This window comes from Nerophis lumbriciformis, linkage group LG02 (assembly GCF_033978685.3).
Source record: "Nerophis lumbriciformis linkage group LG02, RoL_Nlum_v2.1, whole genome shotgun sequence".
NCBI lineage: Eukaryota > Metazoa > Chordata > Actinopteri > Syngnathiformes > Syngnathidae > Nerophis > Nerophis lumbriciformis.
Genome location: NC_084549.2, coordinates 28,927,092 through 28,951,307, shown reverse-complemented (window position 1 = coordinate 28,951,307; position 24,216 = coordinate 28,927,092). Strand labels below are relative to the sequence as shown.

At 37.5% G+C, this 24,216-nt stretch overlaps 1 protein-coding gene across 2 annotated transcripts in view; it reads left to right on the top strand.

The window, feature by feature from the left end:
* The window catches only part of ism1 (isthmin 1), a 57,964-nt gene that overhangs the window by 19,792 nt on the left and 13,956 nt on the right, over positions 1 to 24,216 (top strand). Inside the window, exon 2 of one of the 2 annotated variants that reach the window (XM_061960291.1) lies at positions 19,519 to 19,743. In XM_061960291.1, coding sequence (XP_061816275.1) covers positions 19,519 to 19,743 — 225 coding nt within the window. Of the gene's footprint in view, positions 1 to 19,515; positions 19,744 to 24,216 lie in introns of both variants that reach the window. The other variant, XM_061960280.1, reaches the window with a different exon arrangement.

Sequence of the window (24,216 nt, the reverse complement as noted above, 5' to 3'; positions counted from 1 at the left end):
GGGTTGATTAGTGGAATTTCTTGCTTTATCGATGGGGTTGGGACCATCAGTTGTGTTGTGAATGAGAAGGTGTGTCCAAACTTTTGGCATGTACTGTGTGTGTGTGTGTGTGTGTGTGTGTGTGTGTGTGTGTGTGTGTGTGTGTGTGTGTGTGTGTATATATATATATATATATATATATATATATATATATATATATATATATATATATATATAGCCTATTATTTAGCACTATTGACTAGCATACCTGCCAACTACTCCGGTTTTCCCGTAATTAGTACGGTTTTCATCAACCTATTCCGGGTTACGGTTGCAGTGATAAAAAATACGGTTTTTCATTAATTTAAAAAAAAATATTTTTTTTTAAGTTTTATTCACGAAATCGCGTAACAACAATGACAATCGACATTGCTTCCCGTAACTTCCTATCGAGCCATTCCGAATGCCATGTGTAACACGGGTGGGAAATAAGCCATATTTCCTCTCATGACATCTCCTCATATTACCTGCGCCGTTTCCACGTTTAATCTCGCGAGTTTAACACACGCGCTCACGTGACCCGCTGCAGCCAATCACGCTCTATAAAATCCAGCATTCCTAGATGGCTGCCAGGTGCAGTGGCTAAACCTGGGGACATATGAAGCCGGTATGTTTTAAAGTTGTCGTTTGCTTGCATATTGTAAAAACAACCGTCCAACATTTTACAACTAATTGTAAACTTGTAGGTGCCGAACATCAGGGACGTGTTGCGACGAGAGAGTGTGTCGATGATAAGATATTAAGCCGAGTTGGTAAGTAAATCTGTTTGCTAATAGTAGCGACTAGCCGTACCCATGTATTTCCTATGGGCGGTTAGCATCGGGTTTTAATCCCGTTTCCTCCAATGTTTCTGATCCGATTGAATTTATATTTATGTCGAGTCTTTATTTTGAGTATTTACATATGGTAACTGAGTGTTGTGGCGTTTTAAGGCCATTTGCACTTTTTGTGCTATGGTAAAGACAATGAATGAATACTGCCGCTGGTGTGCGGTTACACCCGTCATAGTGACGTCACTGTTATTGTTAATGTTACTCCCGTCATAGTGACAACACTGTGTACTGTCGTGTTTATTTTATACATGCATGTGATTGTTTAAATATTGTTAATGTTAGCAGTATTATAGCTAATAATGATAATAATAAGTAACTTATTTATTGAAGGTCGAACGATAGATGACTTAATGTGGATGTTATGTGCGCACATTGATTGAACTTCGGGTCCTGTGCTTACGCAGGCCAGGTCCCTAAGTCTTGGATGGCGAGCTGTAGATAGGCCTCAAGCCTGAGCCCAAGGATCTCCACCTCTCAACCCCTGAACTCCACCTGCTCTGGTCGGGCCGGTAGGCGGCTTATAGCCGAACCCCTTGCCTCGCACCTCATTGCTCTGCGGCCCTTTGCACTACCTCATACACACCCTGCCCATAAACTGAACTCTCACTACAAACTGCCATACCCACAACCCCAAACCGTGTGGCTGTATGAACTCTGAATGCGCATATGGACTGCGATCAGTCTCATATGACCTTTTAAGAACTTTTGATACTACCTGTTATGAATTACCTGAACCCTTGCTGTTTTTTTCTTTTGTTTTGAATGGCCATTCCTATCAATGTATGTCCACTATTTGTTGCACTGTACATATTTAAATAACACCAGTATAATTTAAAGCATTTAATTGTGTCTGTCCTACTCTCTCCGAGTCGTAATCTAGACTTCTGATTAGCCCAAATATTGAGAACGTCTACTATAATAGCTAACGTACCTGTTACACATGCGCGAGGCTATTTATAGCACCGCTGCCAAGCACGAGGCACCAGTTGCCATTGTTTCCAAACGAGCGAACGATCATGGAATCAGCCGGAGAAAAATCGCATACGAGTCTTAAACCGAAAAGAAAACTGCAGTCATTCCGTGAAGAATATTCAAAAGCCTATCCGGGAATAATTATCCGTTCCAAAAAGGGTGAAAACTACGCGAATTGCACCTTGTGCAGACAAGATTTTTCGATCGGACACGGAGGAATTAGCGATGTAAAAGACCACGTTGGGACAAAAAAACACAAGTCTAATGCCGTTGCTAGCGATACAAGTGGAAAACTTTCAACGTTTTTCGTCGCCCAAACAGATTCTTTGGATGTGATAAATGCCGAAGTTTTATTTACGGAGGCAATAATTGAGCAAACAAAAAGGTAATGACACCAATGTTATCTATTGGAATTGTTTAGTACTGTTATACTGTTAAAAGTGTTTATACTATTTATGCTTTCAAGTCTAAGTTGAAGAAATCTTGTTAAATGTTGACAGCATAACTACCAAAATACAGAAGTATGTCCTTAATATTTTTGCAGTGCTATTTCTGTTGAAAAGTTAAAATGATTACATTAGAGATGTGATGTGCCACTTTTCAAGTGTCTGATGGCTTAAATTAGTTTTCATTAATTTTTCATATTTTGAATTCTTTTGAAAGGCTTACAAAAAAACTACATTTGAATTGTAATTCCATGCTATTGACAGGACTATTAATTTTAATGAAGTTAGCTTACCATGTTTACAGTATGATAATTGTGATAGAAATGTGAATTTTAGGCACAGAATATTTTTTACAATTGAACAAAGCAGTAGATTATACAAGCTTGGACAGAAAGTTAATAATGACACCAATTTTTTTTTTAATGGAATTGTTTAGTACTGTTTTACCATTTGTTTACTGTAAAAAGTGTTTATACTGTTTATACTTTCAATTAACAAATTGAAGTCTTGTGAAAGGTTGACAGGATAACTGGCATTAACTGTCAAAATAATTTCAAACTATTGAAGTTAGCTTACAGAATAAACATGTCAATCAACCCATATGATTTTTGCTGTAATATTTTTGTTTTGAAAAGTCACTGTAACTGATAGAAAAGTGATGGTTTTAGCAACATTTTAACCTGTCTGAATGCTAATAATCATTTTGCGTCGGGGGGCGAAGGAACCCCCCACCAGGACTTTGTCCTGGACCTACCGGGGCCTGCGGCCCTTGGACCCTGGCTACTAGGTTTTTCTGATTTCAAAAGTTGGCAGGTATGGACTAGTGATGCACCGAAAAAATACTTGTTTTCCCGCACTGCCGTAACCGGATGTTGTGATAACATAAGCAATACGCACAGGATTGTCTGGAGCGAAGGCAGCATGTCTGCAATGTGGACGTACTTATATCCGACATATATCCGCGGATAGCGCTTTACAAGTTATAAAATGTGCAAATATTAAGAGGACAGTAGCGGCTTTTAAGGAGAGAAAGTCCAACTGCAACAGCAAGTGTGATGTCAGGCTGCAGCTATTGTTGTTCGTCGCGGACATTGAGCAACAGAAGTAAAAAGTATCTAAACACCAGTACAGTCTCCAATAACAATAGAAACGTATGCTAGATTTGTTGCTAGTTGTTTTTGATTAAAAAAATAAAGTAATTTCAATGATTTGAGAAGTCTCGAGAAACTTAAACAATTCTCAACAAAGTATTAATTAATCATAGTTTGTTCATATAGCCCGGACTTTTAAAACCATGGCATTGAAACAAAAAGATAAAGACAGGTTTAGTTTGTTTTCTTTGTCTTACTTTGGCCAAAAATAGAACCAACACATTCTGAAAATATTACAATAAAAATATCGAAAAAAAATACCGGCAACGGTAAAGTTTAGATCCATGAAGGAAAGAAGAAAGTGAATGAACGTTTATAACTGAATACATTAACATATGCATACATTTTTTTTCTTTTGTATTATTTTATTTTATGAATTAAGTAACGTTTATGACAACCTTTTTCCAAAACACAATATAGAATGTGAGATATAAATGCATACATGTATCATTTGTTTTCAAAACGGTTACAAAAAAGTGGCACCCCTAAAATTTACTGCGGGACCGTATTTTTATGACTTGATGGGGTCTGTGGGACCCCATTTTGAAAATTCCTTGCGCCAACACTGATGGAGTATTGGTGCGTGTAAAACAGCAGCAGATGGCTGTGGCCTGCGAGCCGGTTCTAATACCAGAGGTGGGACCAAGTCATTGTTTTGCAAGTCACAAGTAAGTCTCAAGTCTTTGCCCTCAAGTCAGAGTCAAGTCCCGAGTCAAGACAGGCAAGCCCCGAGTCAAGTCCAAAGTCAAGACTGGAAAGTCTCAAGTCAAGTCCTAAGTCCTGCATTTTGAGTTTCGAGTCCTTTCAAGTCCTTTTAACCACAGACTAATATATTAACACAGATTGTGTATGCTTTTCAAACGCTGTATTTATTTATTAAAACAAGTGCATTTTAAATTGCAGGAAAGAAAATTGTGCTGACATTGCACTTTATAATAGCACTATTAACCAGTCATTTTAAACATTAACTCATTCCTTTACAGAACAAACACATTGAAAAATAAAGTGCAAATGTACTTATTTGTACAAAAGTGTTAACATTGAAAAAACATGACATATACGTGAACATAACAAAAAAGTTGTACTTTTTATATGTCAGGGCCCTATGCTGCATTGCATTTGCAAAAGACCAAATTAGCCAAGAGTCTGTCAGTCATTTGTGCACGATGGGGGCCTAGTATGATGCCACCATGGCTGAAAACTCGCTCCACTGGAGCACCGGAGGCAGGCACTGCCAAGACTCTCATGGCCACTCGGAACAGTGAAGGAAGAGTCTTCATGTTCAATGCCCAGAACAAAAGGGGGGAGAGAGTTTTTTTGGGTTGGTGCACTACTTGTAAGTGTATCTTGTGTTTTTTATGTTGATTTAATTAAAAAAATTAAAAAAAAAAAAAAATTATTTCTTGTGCGGCCCGATACCAATCGATCCACGGACCAGTACCGGGCCGCGGCCCGGTGGTTGGGGACCACTGAGGTAAACAACCAACAGTATGTCAGAAAGGTACACATATTCATAATATAGTATACATTTTAACTGACCTTTATTTTACTATTTTTGTCTTTTTTTAGGTGGCTAAAATACGCGGTGCTGCTGACCGCCGTCTAACGTTACGTGTGATATATTGACTAACGTAACCCTGCTTAAAAAAATCACTGAACAAAAAGTATGAATAAGGTAGTGAACTGCAACAGATTCCCGTGTTTGCAATAACGTTATAACGTTAGCAGTGAGTTTACAGCCTCACTGATTTAACTACACAGCAAATAAAAGTCACGTTACTTAGCCAATAAACGTTATCTTACATTCAAAACTTACCGTTCTTTGTGCAACTTCAAATGCCGGACGAAGTTGGAAGTTGTTGCCTCTCCATCAGTAATTTTCGAACCGCATGTGTTGCATACTGCAAACCGTTTGGTGTTGACCACCTCGTAATTTTTATACCCAAACAAAATTATTTTAGGTATCATTTTTTGTTCACTGGCGTGTGGTTTGGACATGTCTTCTTCGTTGGTTGTCCTTCAATTTGATTGGATGAATGCTGTGTGATGAAAACAAAGTAGATCTAATTTGATTGGCTGTTGTACTGAGAGCACACCAGCTGACACACGCAACGCTGATAGACAAGTACACAATGAAAAATACGGAGCGCTCCCGAATAACTTTTTCATCTTTGGGTTTTGGGGAAAGTAGCAAGTCATGTCAAGTCATGTCAATTCAAAAGGCTCAAGTCCAAGTGAAGTCACAAGTCATTGATGTTAAAGTCTAAGTCGAGTTGCAAGTCTTTTTACATTTTGTCAAGTCGAGTCTAAAGTCATCAAATTCATGACTCGAGTCTGACTCGAGTCCAAGTCATGTGACTCGAGTCCACACCTCTGTCTAATACTATTTAAATATCATCCCGGGGGCCATAGATAATTTATTCACGGGCCGGATCTCGCCCGTGGGCCTTGACTTTGACACACCTGATCTAAGGCTATAAAGATTAATCAATTAAAACAATTAGAAAATAGTTTTGATTTATATTCTGTTGCTTCATTTAATCGTTTAACGAGTGTAACAAAAAAAAGTTGGTCAAATCTGGACCGCATGCAACTTGAAATATGCGAACATAGTTTGCACACAGCCGCTGCAATAGTGCAAACATGAGAGCGGTGATGTGTGGGTGTTGTGATCTAAGTGGCGGCGAACAGCAAAGTATTTTATTTTTTTTAAATTAATGCACACATGTTAATAAAAGTGTAATTTCAATGTTGATGGTGTGCATTTATTATGAAAAATAAGAATGAAGGTTATGTCAAGCAGAAAGATATTTGTTTATTTCAATTTTTTTCCAAAGGTACACATTGAGGTTATAAAGTGCACTGCAAACATGAGCTGTCAAATATAAGATAAAATTACTAGATTTTAGGAAAAAATACTAAAATCTAATGAAATTAGATTAGATTCGCTGCATGGACGGATAATTGTACTTGATAAGACATTCTAAATTAAGGATTGTATATCTAGAAATTAGCAAGATATAAATAAGTATCTATTCTGAAAAAAGCATTATTCAACTTACAATTCTTAAATTAAGCATCCTCGAGATGTTGCAGAATCTCTATCTGGGGAAAACCAAAATATCTTATTTGAATAGTTATTTTTTAAATTGTATCTTTTTAGACTAGAATAGAAACATCATGATTATTTGTGCTAAAATTAAGATTAGTCAATGACTGAAAAGAAGCAAACAGCTCTTAAAACTTTTAGAAATAACATTTTAAATCTTGTCAACTGGCAAATAATTTGCAGTGTAGGTTTTTATCTGATTAGTCGATTAATCGAACAAACTAATCGATAGAATACTCGATTACTAAAAAAAAAAAAATCGATATTCATTTATTTATATAGCCCATAGATTCCTAAAATAAAATAGAGTATCTAACCCACAAGCACACATTATTGCTATGCCTAAATTACAGATTCACTGATTTATTTTCTGCAAAATGATTTGGAGAAAAAATACATACTTTATATGTGTGAAAAAATTGTGAATAAGTCATGTGAAAGGAATTAGACCTCTGTTTCCTGATAGTGTCAAAGTGAGCACATCAGTTTTTCCATTTATTTCAACCTCAGTGGGGAAACACATGCCGTTTTCTCATTTGCCTCTAATATAGTCCAGAGTAGGAAGCATATTAAAAAAGTGGTACCAAAAAAAAAAATGTCAGGCCGCGCTCCACTTGCAGCCAGTGCTGTGCAATCCTTTTCAATGAGTTGTGTGCTTTAATTTGGAGATCAAAAGTGACACACCATCCCTCAGTTCATCTGGGCCCCCCAGGGTGTCACCCCCTACTCCTAAAAGCCTTGAATGAACACATGCACACAAGCCAGCCTCCTCACACACCCACACACACCCTCACCCTCGCTCCTGTTCTTTTCCCGCTTCCCCTTTTTTTCACTTTGTGAGGGCTGCTTAAAGGGGCATGACTCTATTTTCAATTGGGAACAACTCAGGGGTCCTTTCCGCCTCCCAGGAGGCTGGCAGGAAATGAAGGCAGTTGCACATTGTGCCAGATGCTTCTCAGCCGTGCACTCACGTAGGCGGAGGGCAGAATGAGCTCAGCCTGTCCTACTATATTTATTGATTATGCATACAATTAAAAATGGAAATTACACCTGTCCATAACCTATTACAGGATCCGGCAACCCAAAACCTTAAACTGAGCCATATTGGACCAAAAATACAAAAAACAAATCTGTCTGGATCCGCAAAAAGTGAAAAGCCGTATATAAGTGTTATAATGAAGGCAACACATGATGTAAGAGTCTATATTAGCTATAATAGCCTACTATCAAAATGACAATGTGTCAGAGGCTGAAGCAAATCTTCGTTGACAGAAATGTTGAAATGTAATATTTATTCTACACATTTTTACAACATTGGAAACCATTAGTAAATCAGAGGCTACTCAGAAGGTGAGATTACTCCTGGAAATGACTGGCTTTTAATGGCCAAAGGTATAGATGTGTGTGTCCAAGTTAAAGGAAACGGCAGGCTGTCTTCTCTTAATAGATTTGTTACAATCTTTGGCAAGCTAGGTAATGTTTGCTGTGGTCTGGAACAACATGGCACACAAACAACTATCTGAAATGCAGCTAGGGCTGCAACAACTAATCGATTAAAATCGATTATAAAATTAGTTGGCGATTAATTTAGTCATCGATCTTTGGATTTATGCCATGCGCATGCGCAGAGGCAATTTATTTTTTTATTTATTTATTTTTATTTTATTTTATTTTATTTTATTTTATTTTTTTTAATAAACCTTTATTTATAAACTGCAACATGTATAAACAGCTGAGAAACAATAATCAAAATAAGTATGGTGCCAGTATGCTGTTTTTCCCCCCAATAAAATACTGGAAAGGATAGAAATGTAGTTTGTCTCTTTTATTCGATTATTAATCGATTAATCGAAGTAATAATCGACAGATTAATCGATTATCAAATTAATCGTTAGTTTCAGCCCTAAATGCAGCCAATATTACATACAAATAATGTGTCATGTGACATGCAAAACTAAATTATATACAAAGAAGATAAAAGTAAAGGATATTAAATGAGCTCAAATATACCTACAAATGAGGCATAATGATTCAATATGTACATACAGCTAGCCTAAATAGCATGTTAGCATTGATTAGCTTGCAGTCATGCACTGACCAAATATGCCTGATTAGCTCTCCAACAAGTCAATAACATCAACCAAGCGCACCTTTGTGCATTCACGCACAGCATAAAATGTTTGGTGGACAAAATGAGACAAATAAGGAGTGAAAGATTTTTCATGTAAACAAACTGTTGCGTCACAGTCCACGCTATGATGAGTTTAAGAACCGCCGGAATTAGTAGGACAAAACACCAAATACTCTCATCAGTGAAGCATACACACAATGGGAATGTTTGTGTCATGTTGGTCGTCAAATATAAAACATACTAAAAGAAAAAAAATATTTTCCCCCCATCTTTTTCCATTTTCAATCCTTTTTTTAAAAATGCTCCAGGGAGCCACTAGGGAAGCACTAAAGAACCGAATGCGGCTCGAGAGCCGCGGGTTGCTGAAACCTGGCCTATTCCAATTCAATTTAATTGTTAAGTAATATTGTTTTTAAATATATATTTGGTGCTGTGAAAGTTATTTCTGTTTTTACAACAGTGATTTTTGCATATAACATGTTCACAAAATACAAACCCCGTTTCCATATGAGTTGGGAAATTGTGTTAGATGTAAATATAAACGGAATACAATGATTTGCGAATAATTTTCAACCCATATTCAGTTGAATATGTTACAAATACAACATATTTGATGTTCAAACTGATAGACCTTTTTTTTTTGCAAATAATCATTAACTTTAAAATTTGATGCCAGCAACACGTGACAAAGAAGTTGGGAAAGGTGGCAATAAATACTGATAAAGTTGAGGAATGCTCATCAAACACTTATTTGGAACATCCCACAGTTGTGCAGGCAAATTGGGAACAGGTGGGTGCCATGATTGGGTATAAAAGTAGATTCCATGAAATGCTCAGTCATTCACAAACAAGAATGGGGCGATGGTCACCACTTTGTCAACAAATGCGTGAGCAAATTGTTGAACAGTTTAAGAAAAACCTTTCTCAACCAGTTATTGCAAGGAATTTAGGGATTTCACCATCTACGGTCCGTAATATCATCAAAGGGTTCAGAGAATCTGGAGAAATCACTTCACGTAAGCAGCTAAGCCCGTGACCTTCAATCCCTCAGGCTGTAATGCATCAACAAGCCACATCAGTGTGTAAAAGATATCACCACATGGGCTTAGGAACACTTCAGAAACCCACTGTCAGTAACTGCAGTTGGTCGCTACATCTGTAAGTGAGAGTTAAAACTCTCCTATGCAAGGCGAAAACCGTTTATCAACAACACCCAGAAATGCCGTCGGCTTCGCTAGGCCTGAGCTCATCTAAGATGGACTGATACAAAGTGGAAAAGTGTTCTGTGGTCTGACGAGTCCACATTTCAAATTGTTTTTGGAAACTGTGGACGTCGTGTCCTCCGGACCAAAGAGAAAAAGAACCATCCGGATTGTTATAGGCGCAAAGTTGAAAAGCGTGATGGTATGGGGGTGTATTAGTGCCCAAGACATGGGTAACTTACACATCTGTGAAGGCGCCATTAATGCTGAAAGGTACATACAGGTTTTGGAGCAACATATGTTGCCATCCAAGCAACGTTACCATGGACGCCCCTGCTTATTTCAGCAAGACAATGCCAAGCCACGTGTTACATCAACGTGGCTTCATAGTAAAAGAGTGCGGGTACTAGACTGGCCTGCCTGTAGTCCAGACCTGTCTCCCATTGAAAATGTGTGGCGCATTATGAAGCCTAAAATACCACAACGGAGATCCCCGGACTGTTGAACAACTTAAGCTGTACATCAAGCAAGAATGGGAAAGAATTCCACCTGAGAAGCTTAAAAAATGTGTCTTCTCGGTTCCCAAACGTTTACTGAGTGTTGTTAAAAGGAAAGGCCATGTAACACAGTGGTGAACATGCCCTTTCCCAACTACTTTGGCACGTGTTGCAGCCATGAAATTCTAAGTTAATTATTTTTTGCAAAAAGAAAAGTTTATCAGTTTGAACATCAAATATCTTGTCTTTGTAGTGCATTCAATTGAATATGGGTTGAAAAGGATTTGCAAATCATTGTATTCCGTTTATATTTAAATCTAACACAATTTCCCAACTCATATGGAAACGGGGTTTGTACAAGAGAAGTCACTCCAGCTAAAGGATAAGGCAAGAATGATGCAATACTTGGCTCCGCATCGTTTTAAGATGAAATACAAGCAAGTCATTAAGCACAAATATATCTTAGTAGTAAGTCAAAGAGGATGTGCAAAATCAGTTACAGATTTTGTTTTATAAACTATAAAGACTCGACTGATGTTTTGATTATTTTGCCAATTATATTTATAAATACAGTAAATATGCGGGGGTTACATTCCGAGACCACTTGCGAATGGTGAAAAATTGCAAGCCCATAAAAATGTCTAGTTTTGACAAATATCTCCCTCAATCTACTGGAAAAAATGGTTGCAAGTTTGCTGAATAACTAGTATGGGGGATCCTTCTTGTATTTATTATATGCTTTTAGGGTACATGGCATCTTAGTCAAATGTTTTCCTGAAAGCAGGATTCTCCCACCAAGAGGGTCAAATGGGACAAAATCAAATAAAAAAAATACATCATTAAATAATTACTTATATGTGCCATTATCAATTAGAAGTGGAATTAAATACATAACTGTGTTAATGAATGTGTGTTTCATATTTATTCAATTATTTATGTCATTATTTCACAATGTATTTAGTTATTTCACAATTTAATCAATTACTTCATTATTTATTTAATTAGGTACGTATTTATTTATTTTATAAACTTTTGTGTCAGCATTTCATGAGATTATTTATTCTGACAAACTCGCCCGTCAAAGTCAGTGGGCGGGGCTAACTGGAAACTAGTCCAATGGTTGCTTTGGTCTGAAGCCTGGAAGTATTTCCAAAAAGTGACGGCTATGGAGGATATACTTGTCCTTTTTTCAGGAGTTTTATATATTATACACACACATACACATATATACATATGTATACATAAAGTTTGGACACACCTTCTCATTCAATGCGTTTTCTTTATTTTCATGACTATTTACATTGTAGATTGTTACTGAAGGCATCAAAACTATGAACATGTGGAGTTATGTACTTTACAAAAAAAGGTGAAATAACTGAAAACATGTTTTATATTCTAGTCTCTTCAAAATAGCTACCCTTTGCTCTGATTACTGCTTTGCACACTCTTGGCATTCTCTCAAGAGGTAGTCACCTGAGATGGTTTTCACTTCACAGGTGGGCCTTATCAGGGTTGATTAGTGGAATTTCTTGCTTTATCAATGGGGTTGGGACCACATGAACAATAACAAGATCTGATAGCTCAGTCACAGCTCATGTTATTCTATTCTGTGTTATATGTGTTTTATGTTGCACGGTTGTCCATCCATCCATTTTCTACCGCTTATTCCCTTTGGGGTCGCGGGGGGCGCTGGAGCCTATCTCAGCTACAATCGGGCGGAAGGCGGGGTACACCCTGGACAAGTCGCCACCTCATCGCAGTTGTACCAAGTAAAATTCAACAACGGCAATAAAAACTATTCTGATTCTGATTCTCCCCCCAAAAAGTGGTAAAATATTTACTTTTGTGTTTACTTTTCATTGACTAAATACAGGCGCGAATGCATTCAACTTTTGTTCCGAATCATCTACTCTCGTGACAGCTGACTCGATTTTTTCTAATTTATTCGGAGCATAGCGTGGGTTGTTCCTCTGCAGGGTAACTAGACAATCATTGGATAAATGCTCTGCCTTGTCCCGCCCACGGAGGCTGGCGCGTCTCTGAAAATGTAATGAAAGTTTGCGTGGCCTCGACTGGTCTGGACGCCGGGCTTTTGCATCATTGGATGATTGGTCTGACAGCAAAATGAGCGACCTTGAAATATATAACACCCCCATAGCCTTTTTCATTTTTATTCCTGTTGAAATGGAGAATTTGTATTAATGTTTTCTTTGTATGCAGCTTTATATCTTTTAAGTACAGACTGTACTAATGTTTAGAGAGTAGCCGAATATTAGTTTCCCCTACTTGAAAGACCAGCAACCGCCACTGGTATACGGCCTCTTCTTACATTGTACAATAATAACATTTAAAAAGATAGAGCATATGATAAAAGAAAAAAATATGTGAATACTCATTACTAATAACCCAGACTTGTTTTTAAATGTACCGTGTTTTCCGGACCATAGGGCATAAGGCGCACTGCCGATGAATAGTCTATTGTTGATCTTTTTTCATATATTAGGCACACCGGATTAAAGGAGTCATATTATTATTTTTATTTTTTTTAAATTGAAAACACTTCCTTGTGGTCTACACAATATGTAATGGTGTTTTTTTTGGTCAAAATGTTGCATATATTATGTTTTACAGATCATCTTCAAGCCGCTTTCTGACAATCGCTTCAGGATGCTCTGTTTTGTGGGCGGTCTTATTTACGTGGCTCACCTTCGGCAGCGTCTTCTCCCCGTCATCTTTGTTGTAGCGGTGTAGCATGCAAGGACGGGCGTGGAAGAAGTGTCAAAAGATGGAGCTAACTGTTTTAATGATATTCAGACTTTACTTAAATCAATATCGGAGCAGCATCTCCTCATCCGGAAACAACAACACAAGAAACGTGTCCCGTGAAAAAATGTCCGACCGCAACTCTCTAATAACTAAAGATCCTTGGGTGAATAATGTAAACTCACTATACCGGTATGTTTTAGCGCTTTCATGGCGAGTTTACTGACAGATATCAGTGAGAACTTTACACTACTTTATATTACAAATGGCAACAGCGGAGGATGAATGTCCCATGACAAGAAGATAGAGAAAAAGAAGAAGCTTATCAACCACGGTGTTGGCGCGGACTACAAAGGCAGAAGGGCGCAATTTTTCAGGACTTATACAGATCAGCAGGTACCAAAAGGTAAGAAAAGTTGCTTTTGCATAACATTGCGAAACAAAACGCCATATAATATGTCTTACCTTATACATACGCCATAATAATACTGGTATGTGCAATGTGCCGACAATGTGGCTTCATTGAGCGCTGTGTGTAATATTCTATATTTTCAATGGAACATTTAAAATCTTGGTGTTTACTTGAGACATATTGCCATCATAGTGCAGCCTACACTTATCTCTTATGTTTGACTGCCATCTACTGGTCACACTTATCATTACACCATGTACCAAATAAAATAGCTTCGAGGTGGGTAAGCTCAGCCAAACGTATTCCTTACCTTAGGCACACCAGGTTTTAAGGCGCACTGTCGAGTTTTGAGGGAAAAAAATGATTTTAAGTGTGCTTTATAGTCCGGAAAATACGGCAGGTACATTTTTTTACTCTTTTTAAAAGAAAATACATGCATCATCGACTGTTAAGCAAATGATATGATGACGTCATGTTGACCACGTTACCACCGTCACAACTGTATTGATGTGGAAGCAAGACCTGCTGACCCATTAAAATAGAGGAATGTATTAAAGTTATTCGAGTTAAGATATCGACCAGTACTCCTCCGCTTCTCCAGTAGAAGGGTTCCACACAAGTGGAAGCGCAGAGTAACCAATTGACGGTTAAGTTTGACGGATAAAATCAATTCATGAAATGCTGCCACGCAGCTTCTTGAATTAGATAAATACACAATTAATTAAATTGTGAAATAATCACATAGTGAAATAAATGGCAAATAAATAAATCATGAAATAAATAACTAAAACATGAAACAATTATTTAAATTGTGAAATGAATAGTTGAAGTAATTAATTGCATAATATTAATTACATAAAGTAATATTTAATACATTTGGTAAGTAATTAAATTGTTAAGTAGATATATAATTTCATATTAAATACTAATGACACATTTAATAACATTTATGTACTTAATTCCAATTTTAATTAATAATGAAACAAAGTAATTATTTAAAGGTTTATTTACCAAATTTAATCACATTTGAATCTCCATACACCCGACCATACTACAACAGGGCTGTGTACATATTTTTGTTTATTTTTTTATTTCCTTGTATTTTCTGGTTGTAACCTATCAAAAGTATTAGGGCAACATTTGCAATACATTTTGTGATATTACGATGATATCAGAATCAGCAATGCTGATGACATGTTTCACACACATTAGACTGTTTAAACCTTTACATAGCTGAATAGAGGTTGCTAATGTATCAATTTAAGTGGACCCCGACTGAAAAACTTATTCGGGTGTTACCATTTAATGGTCAATTGTACAGAATATGTACTTCACTGTGCAATCTAGTAATAAAAGTTTCAATCAATCAATCAACCGTCTAAAGTGTTGTAAGCATTATATCCCACCCTCTTGTGGCTTTGAGCATCTAAACTACGGCCCACGTAACACATGCATTAGCTTTGTTTGCTCGATTTGACAAAGTTTAGCTACTAACCTTAGCTATCATTATATTATTTTATCGTAACAACAACAAGACTGCAAATCATTAGTTGCTTCTCTGGGACTGCTTTTGGGTATGTGCACGCACTCCCTGTGTGTACGTGTGCGCAAGACAGTCGTGACTGACAATCCTGAACGTCAAACTTTTTTCTCGGCCCAACAAGCTATTTTTATTTAATGTAATTGTTAATTGTGAAAAATATTGACCTTCTTTTTAGTTTTTTTAGTATGTTTTATTGCCCTCCTTCATACTTACTCCGAATAAGCCATTTGGAAATGTCCCCAATAGTGACGTTTTTTCCCAATTATTACAAAATATCAGAGGAAGAAAATATTTTATAATGAATACAAATTATTTGTTAATAAAATTGTTATTTCTAGAAGGAAATGTACAGGACTTAGTCACAGGGAGCACTTAAAAAGTTGCCACCTCATCGCAGACATGTAAATAAAATGCACCTTTTTGCCTCCGAGGACAAAGGCTGACTTTTTTGGACTTTCAGTAAATTGTTGCTGTAATTTGGCTATAATTTATGTTGTGTTACTCCATTATACATGATTCCAAATAGTTTTTTTTCATGCTATATCATAACATTTCAACATCCAATTCTTTCACAGGTGTATGATACACTGGCAGTTATTCCACAATACCCCAAATCCAAACAGGACATAAAAGTCCTTCATTTTTCAAAGGGCATGAAAAAATGTTTGATTTCTTTTTTTTTAACTTTATTTGATCAAATCTTTCAATCAACGTTAGCCCTAAATTACCAAACAGTACAGTAATGTTTATTTATTTTTTTTTTACCCTTTAAATACCTTTTCATCAAATTAGTATACATTTGCATAATAAGTTATTTTACTCACATGAACCTGTGACATAATCTAAACAAAATGCCTTCAAAAGGGGGAAAAAAAACAGTAGTTTTGATATTTTTGTTTAGCATTGACATTTGAGAATTTTGCGCAAAAAAACGTAAAAAAAAGAAAAAGAAAAAAAAGAATCCAAAATATCAATTTTTTTTTTACTTTATCCTTTATTTCGATCACAACAATCAAACGTACTCTCCACCTATGCAATTTTAAAAATGTAAATAAAATAAAAATAACATATGTGTCCGAAAAGTAGCAGGAAGAAGCAAACACTTACCGTATTTTTCGGACTATAAGTCGCAGTTTTTTTCATAGTTTGGCCGGGGGTGCGATTATGTGTGAAATTATTAACACATTACCGTAAAATATCAAATAATATTATTTAGCTCATTCACGTAAGAGACTAGACGTATAAGATTTCATGGGATTTAGCGATTAGGAGTGACAGATTGTTTGGTAAACGTATAGCATGTTCTATATGTTATAGTTATTTGAATGACTCTTACCATAATATGTTACGTTAACATACCAGGCACGTTCTCAGTTGGTTATTTATGTGTCATATAACGTACACTTTTTCAGCCTGTTGTTCACTATTCTTTATTTATTTTAAATTGCCTTTCAAATGTCTATTCTTGGTGTTGGGTTTTATCAAATAAATTTCCCCCAAAGATGCGACTTAGCCCAAAAAGTGCGACTTCTATATGTTTCTTTCCTTCTTTATTATGCATTTTCGGCAGGTGCGACTTATACTCCGGTGCGACTTATACTCTGAAAAATACGGTATGTCCTGCCCCATTAAGATTTAATAATCTGATTATTTATCAACAGAATACATGTTGACCTTATTTAACACAATTAAATTAGTATATAGTATACAACATAGTATGTTGAGTACCAGTATATATTTACAGAATACAAATATAATTGCAACCATTAATACTCAAATAAAATAAAATGAAAATAATAAATAAAATAAACACTCATCATTTCATTAAATGTAGTTAAAGTATGTGAATAAAATATATTGGATGGCCTTCAAAAACTTAAGGACTTTTATGTCATGTTTAGCTTTGAATATAATTAAATTTAAACGTCTCCACAGGATAAACTTTGAAATGGAAAATGTCCAATAGCACAAAATCTTGATTGACAACTGAAAGCAACAGTGAATGTACTATGAATGTTCTAATGGGAATGTTGACACTGTCAAGCTGGTTGACTCAAGATGAGACCATTATTTTTTTGTTTCACTGTTGCTATTAGCGGTCCATCCAAAGAGCCAGTTTACTGTCTGTAAAATAGTTGACATGCATAAACCACATTGAATTATGGTATTGGAGATACACTACGAAGAAACATGGCTGTTGCGATGAAATGTATGAGAATATTTGAATGTTGAATATGAGGTCATCTAATTGTGAGTTAGGATTAGGTCATCTGTAGACCACATGTTACGCAGTATGTGACTCAACACAATACTCGTCTGGATCAGATTACACTGGAGAATGGAGGACTAAATCGCCCACAAACACTCTTGTTGGGTTTCATGATGCGATGGTCTGTTCTGTGTTATTTCGATAAAATGGCACATGTTGCAGCAGGAGTCTGCTCATGTTTGAAAAAGCACCAGATTTAAATATTGTCATGATTACCAAAAGCTTAGAAAAGTTCAATTCATTTTTAATTTAACTTTCTATAGGCCCGTGCAGGCCCAATCTTAGGAAATTCAGGGAGGACGACTAAATGATTGATATTTTGTTGACCGTAGAGTTTGTCAGTCGGTAAATATTTCAAGAATGTGTATTTTTCTATAAATATATTTTTGGTAACACTTTAGTATGGGGAACACATATTCACCATTAATTACTTGCTTATTAACATGCAAATTAGTAACATATTGGCTCTTAATTAGTCATTATTAAGTACTTACTAATGCCTTATTCTTCATGGCCTTATTATATAACCAGTAAGCCATTAACATTGAAGAGTCTTCCCTCAATAACCTCAGAATTATTGCTTATTAGTAACCCTAACCCTAACCCTTATATGTTCCCCTAGTGTCCAAATAACTCTAAATTAAGTCTTTGTTACTTTAATAAGCAACTAATTAATGGTGAATATGTTCCCCATACTAAAGTGTTACCATATGTTTAACTGATTTAACAACAAAACATCAACAGCCTGATCTACTAAAAGTTTGTGTTTACTAAAAGGCATACAAACTTGATAGTGCACGCAAAGATAATGTACTAAGCTTGTGTATCAAGTATTGCATCTTTTAAATGAGCAAAATAGAGATGGCAGTCCATTTAGCGTGTTTGTCTTCATTCATATGCAAAATGTTGTATTCGCTGATTAATAAAACGACCAGAATAGTAGTAGTAGAAGATGCAAATGTAATCATTTACCACACGCAATGTGATTTTCCAAGACTGTTTTGTCTCTATATTTATCAAGTATGGAATGTATGTGCAAACTGGCACAGTTACGCACAAATGGCTGAACCACAGTCAGAAAGAGGCCATCCATTTTACCACGCAATTTCCAATAATTTACAAAATGACTGTTATTCCTTTTCTTTTTCTTTAGATTTTGGGGCGACTGTCAGGGGGAAAAAGACACTAAAAAGTATATAATATTTTAAATTATTTTAAATCATTACTTTTATTTGCAGAATAAAGTTAAATATGCTTAATGGACTCAAACCGTTTCTGTGCAGCCACTGTTCCCTTTGCGCTTGAATTAAAGCTACATTTATAACCCTTCCATCCATGCTGTGCAGCTCCATTTAGAAGTGCCTACACTAGCCCAGAGTGCACCTTGGTCGGACACAAACAGCTCCACCGGGGGGCTATTATGGAGCCCACAATGCGGTTGGGCTGACACTTTGTCTGTGACTGACCGGCGCAACCGTACAGCACACTGCTGCTATGTTCTCAGGCCACAAAAACAGTGGGGTGGAAGAAATGGAGCATGAACAAAGAAAACATGATGAGTGGTGATTTCTTTGTTGGTAGTTTCTCCCGCCCAGTGATTGCTGACTTTGTAGAGCTGTATGGCCAATTAAGGAGCGATTGTTTCTTGCATGTATACCTGACAGAAGATCCATACACTCTCAGTACCTTTTGTCAGAGAAACCAAATGTTCCTTTGGCCGCAAGAAACCCAAGTAATGATTTTGCATGTTTACTTTGGGTTCTCTGTGTAGACTTAGTAATGGAAAACTATCAGTTTCACACAGTTGGTCTTCCAGCCAGCCTCAGCGTGTGCTATATACATAGAGTATGTGCACGCCATATTACTTTGTCAAAGCATAACTGCACAGTCCAACAGACGATGATGATTTAGACAGATTATGTTTTGGCGAAAGCCGACTACTATTTCTGGCTCCTTCTATCTGGAGCTCGAAGATTTATGGCAGAAGTAATGAGCGTTTTGTCAACTTGAGACGTGCAGATGCCAAGTCACATACTGGGGGATTGTTTTTTTCATTCACACCTGACATTAAACGGATAGTAAAAATGTCTTGTATCAGGGCTTCACAAACCAGCAATAAAATAATGTTTTCCTCCCTCCCCCCTTCAGCAGAACATCATCCATGCAAAAAGCAGCTCGTCGGGCCAACTGACTCCTGACGGATCATGGCGGTCCAGTCCAGAGCGTCGGTTCGCCCACCGGTCCGCTGCTCTCCCGTGGACGCAAGGCACAGCCAGTAACGTCCACAAGGATGGGCCCGGAGCTTTCCTGCTGGACCTGCACAATTTCCCCGACCTCTCCAAAGCTGATATCAATGGGCAGAATCCCAACATACAGGTGATCATGTGTGACTGTGCACCTGCCCCGCTGCTTTCATGCTTTCACTGACTCGTAAGACATGGCTACTCAAGCAATCAGGGCAGGAAGAGTGAGCAGGAAGATGGCAAATACTTTGGTGCACATCACTAACCCCCTTTATCCCACTTCCTGGGGATGTCGGGGTAGCCTCTGAGGTCTCGTATCCATCATAATGACAACTGAAAGGCAGACACTTGCCAGCAATGCCCGACTGCTCAACCACATGCAGGAATACAGCTGGCAGCTTATGTAAATTTGCGGCGAGCTCTCATCCCTAAGTTCCTCCGGGGTGCAGATGGCCGGGTAACCACTGCTATATTTAAATTGTTCTCCTGTTTTAATCTAGCAAGGGGGTCGCCTCCATTTCTAAAATCATCGCCCGCTAAATCCGAGGACGATCAAAGTGTATTAACATCTCAAGATGTGCGGGGAAAGAGGAGCCACCAATTGAGCAAGGGCGTGAGGCTGTGGGAGAAAAGAGGGAGGAAGAGGAGGGGTTCTTTGATCCTGGGATTCATCTGGCTTTCATGGTCTGGAGGAGGCTGAGGAGCCCTTTGAACTTTGTGTTTAGGTGGAGAGAGCCCGTGAGGTGGGAGGGTGCCTAAGGGGCAGGGGTGCTGGTCCCAACTCATCTGGGAGGCACATGTGTTTGGACAAACGGGGATAGGGGGGACATGGGTATGAGGAGGTGTCACCTCTTTACACGCGGTTGACCCATTCACTCAGGACATACTCACACTATAGGCCAGACATACTGTGCTTGGGTCCATTTCACACCACTACAATCCGGCATGTTTGGCTTGTGGGAGTGCTGATTCGTGCCCCCTCCCTTTATGGCACAATTGGAAGAAGTAGGTAGAAACATGAACAGTCAAATATTGTCTGTAATGTGATCACTCCTCAAATTCTTAACAATAGCTGACACATTTCACTATATTAATTAAATGCAAATACTCAAAATGATCCAACAATCAAGCATTGTACTATGGCTGGAACGGTTCACAAAATCCATGGTTCGGATCTGCAACATGTTTCAAAAAATCTGGCACAAGTGGAAAAAAATACTGAGAAAGTTGAGGAATGCTCATCAAACACTTATTTGGAAAATCCCACAGGTGAACAGGCTAATTGGGAACAGGTGAGTGCCATGATTGGGTGTAAAAGCAGCTTCCATGAAATGCTCAGTCATTCACAAACAAGGATGGGGCGAGGGTCACCACTTTGTGAACAAATGCGTGAGCAAATTGTCGAACAGTTTAAGAACATTTCTCAACCAGCTATTGCAAGGAATTTAGGGATTTCACCATCTACGGTCCGTAATATCATCAAAAGGTTCAAAGAATCTGGAGAAATCACTGCACGTAAGCAGCAAGGCTGAAAACCAACATTGAATGCCCGTGACCGTCGATCTTTCAGGCGGTACTGCATCAAAAACCGACATCTGTGTAAAGGATATCACCACATGGACTCAGGAACACTTCAGAAAACCACTGTCAGTAACTACTTATCCCAGTTGGTGGTCACGATTTTTGGTTCAGTAATCTATCATTACCATTTTTAAATCAATTATGTCATGTATAGTTACAGTTACACTTTTGTCTAAGCTCGATACTTGGCAACGACTTCATTAATATTTGGGGTAAGATTCTGACTGTTGAGACTCTCAGGGGGGATTGCAGCATCTGTGTGACGACTCTTGTGCGCTGATTGAAAGATAGTACAAACATCATCCGTATTTTTCGGAGTATAAGTCGCTTCGGAGTGTAAGTCGCACCGACCGAAAATGCATAATAAAGAAGGAAAAAACATATATACTGTAAGTCGCATTTTTGGGGGAAATTTATTTCATAAAACCCAACACCAAGAATAGACATTTGAAAGGCAATTTAAAATAAATAAAGAATAGTGAACAACAGGCTGAATAAGTGTACGTTATATGACGCATAAATAACCAACTGAGAACGTGCCTGGTATGTTAACTTAGCATATTATGGTAAGAGTCATTCAAATAACTATAACATATAGAACATGCTATACGTTTACCAAACAATCTGTCACTCCTAATCGCTAAATCCGATTAAATCTTATACGTCTAGTCTCTTACGTGAATGAGATAAATAATATTATTTGATATTTTACGGTAATGTGTTAATAATTTCACACATAAGTCGCTCCTGAGTATAAGTCGCACCCCCGGCCAAACTATGAAAAAACTGCGACTTATAGTCCGAAAAATACGGTATGTACAAAATAAACCACATGATGTTATTTCACCAGTCGAGGAAAATGATCAAACTACATAAACAACATCCTGTAATTTGATTTTGATACATTTAAGTCGCACCCCCGGCCAAACTATGAAAAAAAACTGCGACTTATAGCCAGAAAAATACGGTACACATCTAATATATTAATATATTGATGAACAGAAGAAGGTGGTTTGTGCCAGTCATCTGTGGTAGTTTATTTCTGACTGGACAACATGCGCTGGTGAATGTGTTTTAACAGACATAATCTTTTTAAAACTCCACTCGGCCATTTTTTTAACACGAATGACCTGTTTGAGAGTCATTGAATGTGTCCTGATTGGTGATTGTATGAGCGTAGGATAAACAGAAGGGAAAACCACGTGATTGTTGTTCAACTACCTCCTTGTCATCCTTTCAACATCCAGGCAAATATTTTATATCCACACAAAAACATCAAAATCCGAGATGTTGGTAGACAAGGGTAATATCCGGGAGTCTTTAGGAGAATCCGGAGGAGTTGGCAGGTCTGTCAAAGTGCTCCCATTCAGCAGACCTACTGTGTACAAAGCCACAGACTTGTCCTTTATCGTTGAACCTTTAGGTACAAGATTATTGTGTGCAGACGGAATACATTTTTTGAGTAAGATATGAAAACTTAGTAGTAAAAATTTTTTTTTTTAAACATGCAATACAAACTTAGACTTCCTTTTTATTGTCATTAAAATTTGAACTTTATAGCACAGATAAGAACGAAATTTCGTTACTTAAGCTCATGGTATGATAAACAACACACGTGTCAGGTCAACCGAATGGTTCCATCCCTGGTTCACTCTTCCGTGACTGCATTTGTGTGCGATTAATTTGATGGCTTCTCTCCCAATTAGTTAATTTATTTTGCACAAAAGTAATAAGAGACATTTGGAACAGGACATAATCCACACAATCAGAGAAATTGCAGTAATACAGCAGAATAAAAGCAATAGGCCCAAGTACAAATGCTCTGTGTGAACCCAGGCCAGAGAGGGCCAGGAGAGTGCACCGTATGAATGGCCGAGTGCGAGTATCTTCTCAACAGTAAAACCCTGATAATAAGTTAACTTCTTCACACTCCCTTTCAGGCAAAACTAGACAATCATGCTTTACATACACAGAGCATTTGTACATTACCTTTTGCACGATATTAATTTATATTATTATGTGTTGTCAACTTTTTTTTTTTATTATTTTTATTATTTTTGTATGTCATTGCCTGAAATAAATATATAAATGAAAAAAAATTAAATGAAAAAATGAACAGTAAAACCCTTAGGACCTGTCTACATTAAGACGGATAACTACTTAAACAAATAATTATTTAGCCTAAGCGTCGTTTCAGCCACACTAAACCATCGTTTAAGGTTCACCTCCTGGGATATTTTTTTACAAGGTTAAGTGCGCCGTGTATTTCTTGAATCTCCGGCTCTTAGCTTTGTATGGACTCATCGATCGTTTACAAACTGTGTTCGGAGATGAAGTGAAACCATAAAAGACCGCTCCCCTCACAGGAAGTGACGTCAGAAAGAACGCGACACAGCCAGCTTCATAGCAACTGCCTTAGTAACTCGGACCTAACCACTGGAAAGATGGAGGCGAGTCATCCAGACATGCCCTTGTTTCTGGCAACTACTTCATTAATATCACACATGAATAGCTTAACAGAAGAAAACGCGCGATTGCAGCTATTTCGGATACAACACTTCTCAGACGGAAAGAGAACTTTCGAATGTCCAGGTCAGCTGTGATGCTATTTAGCGAAAAACTTTGTCCATTTGTCGAAGGAGAGACAACGAGAATGCGGGCTCCCGTGGATGTGATTAAAAAAGGTACCGTGTGCTTTGTATTACCTGGACGTCAAGGAAAGACTACGTAAAACAGCGAATGCTTTTGGACTGGCAAAGCAGACTGTATCAGTTATTGTCCGCCATGTATGTCGCGGACTCAACGTCTAGGTCCAAAGTATATTAAGTCACCAAAAAAGGAATGGACAATGAAGGTGAAGGCAAAAGAGTGAGGAGTGTCCTGACCAGATATCTAGATCCCTAGATTGATTGTTGTAAAATGTTCTTTGTCACATTGTTTACTTTCACATGTCCATTAAAGATTTGATTAATTTTTGATGGCTCAAGTGTGATTAACTGCAATAGGGTCCAACAGCACACTATGA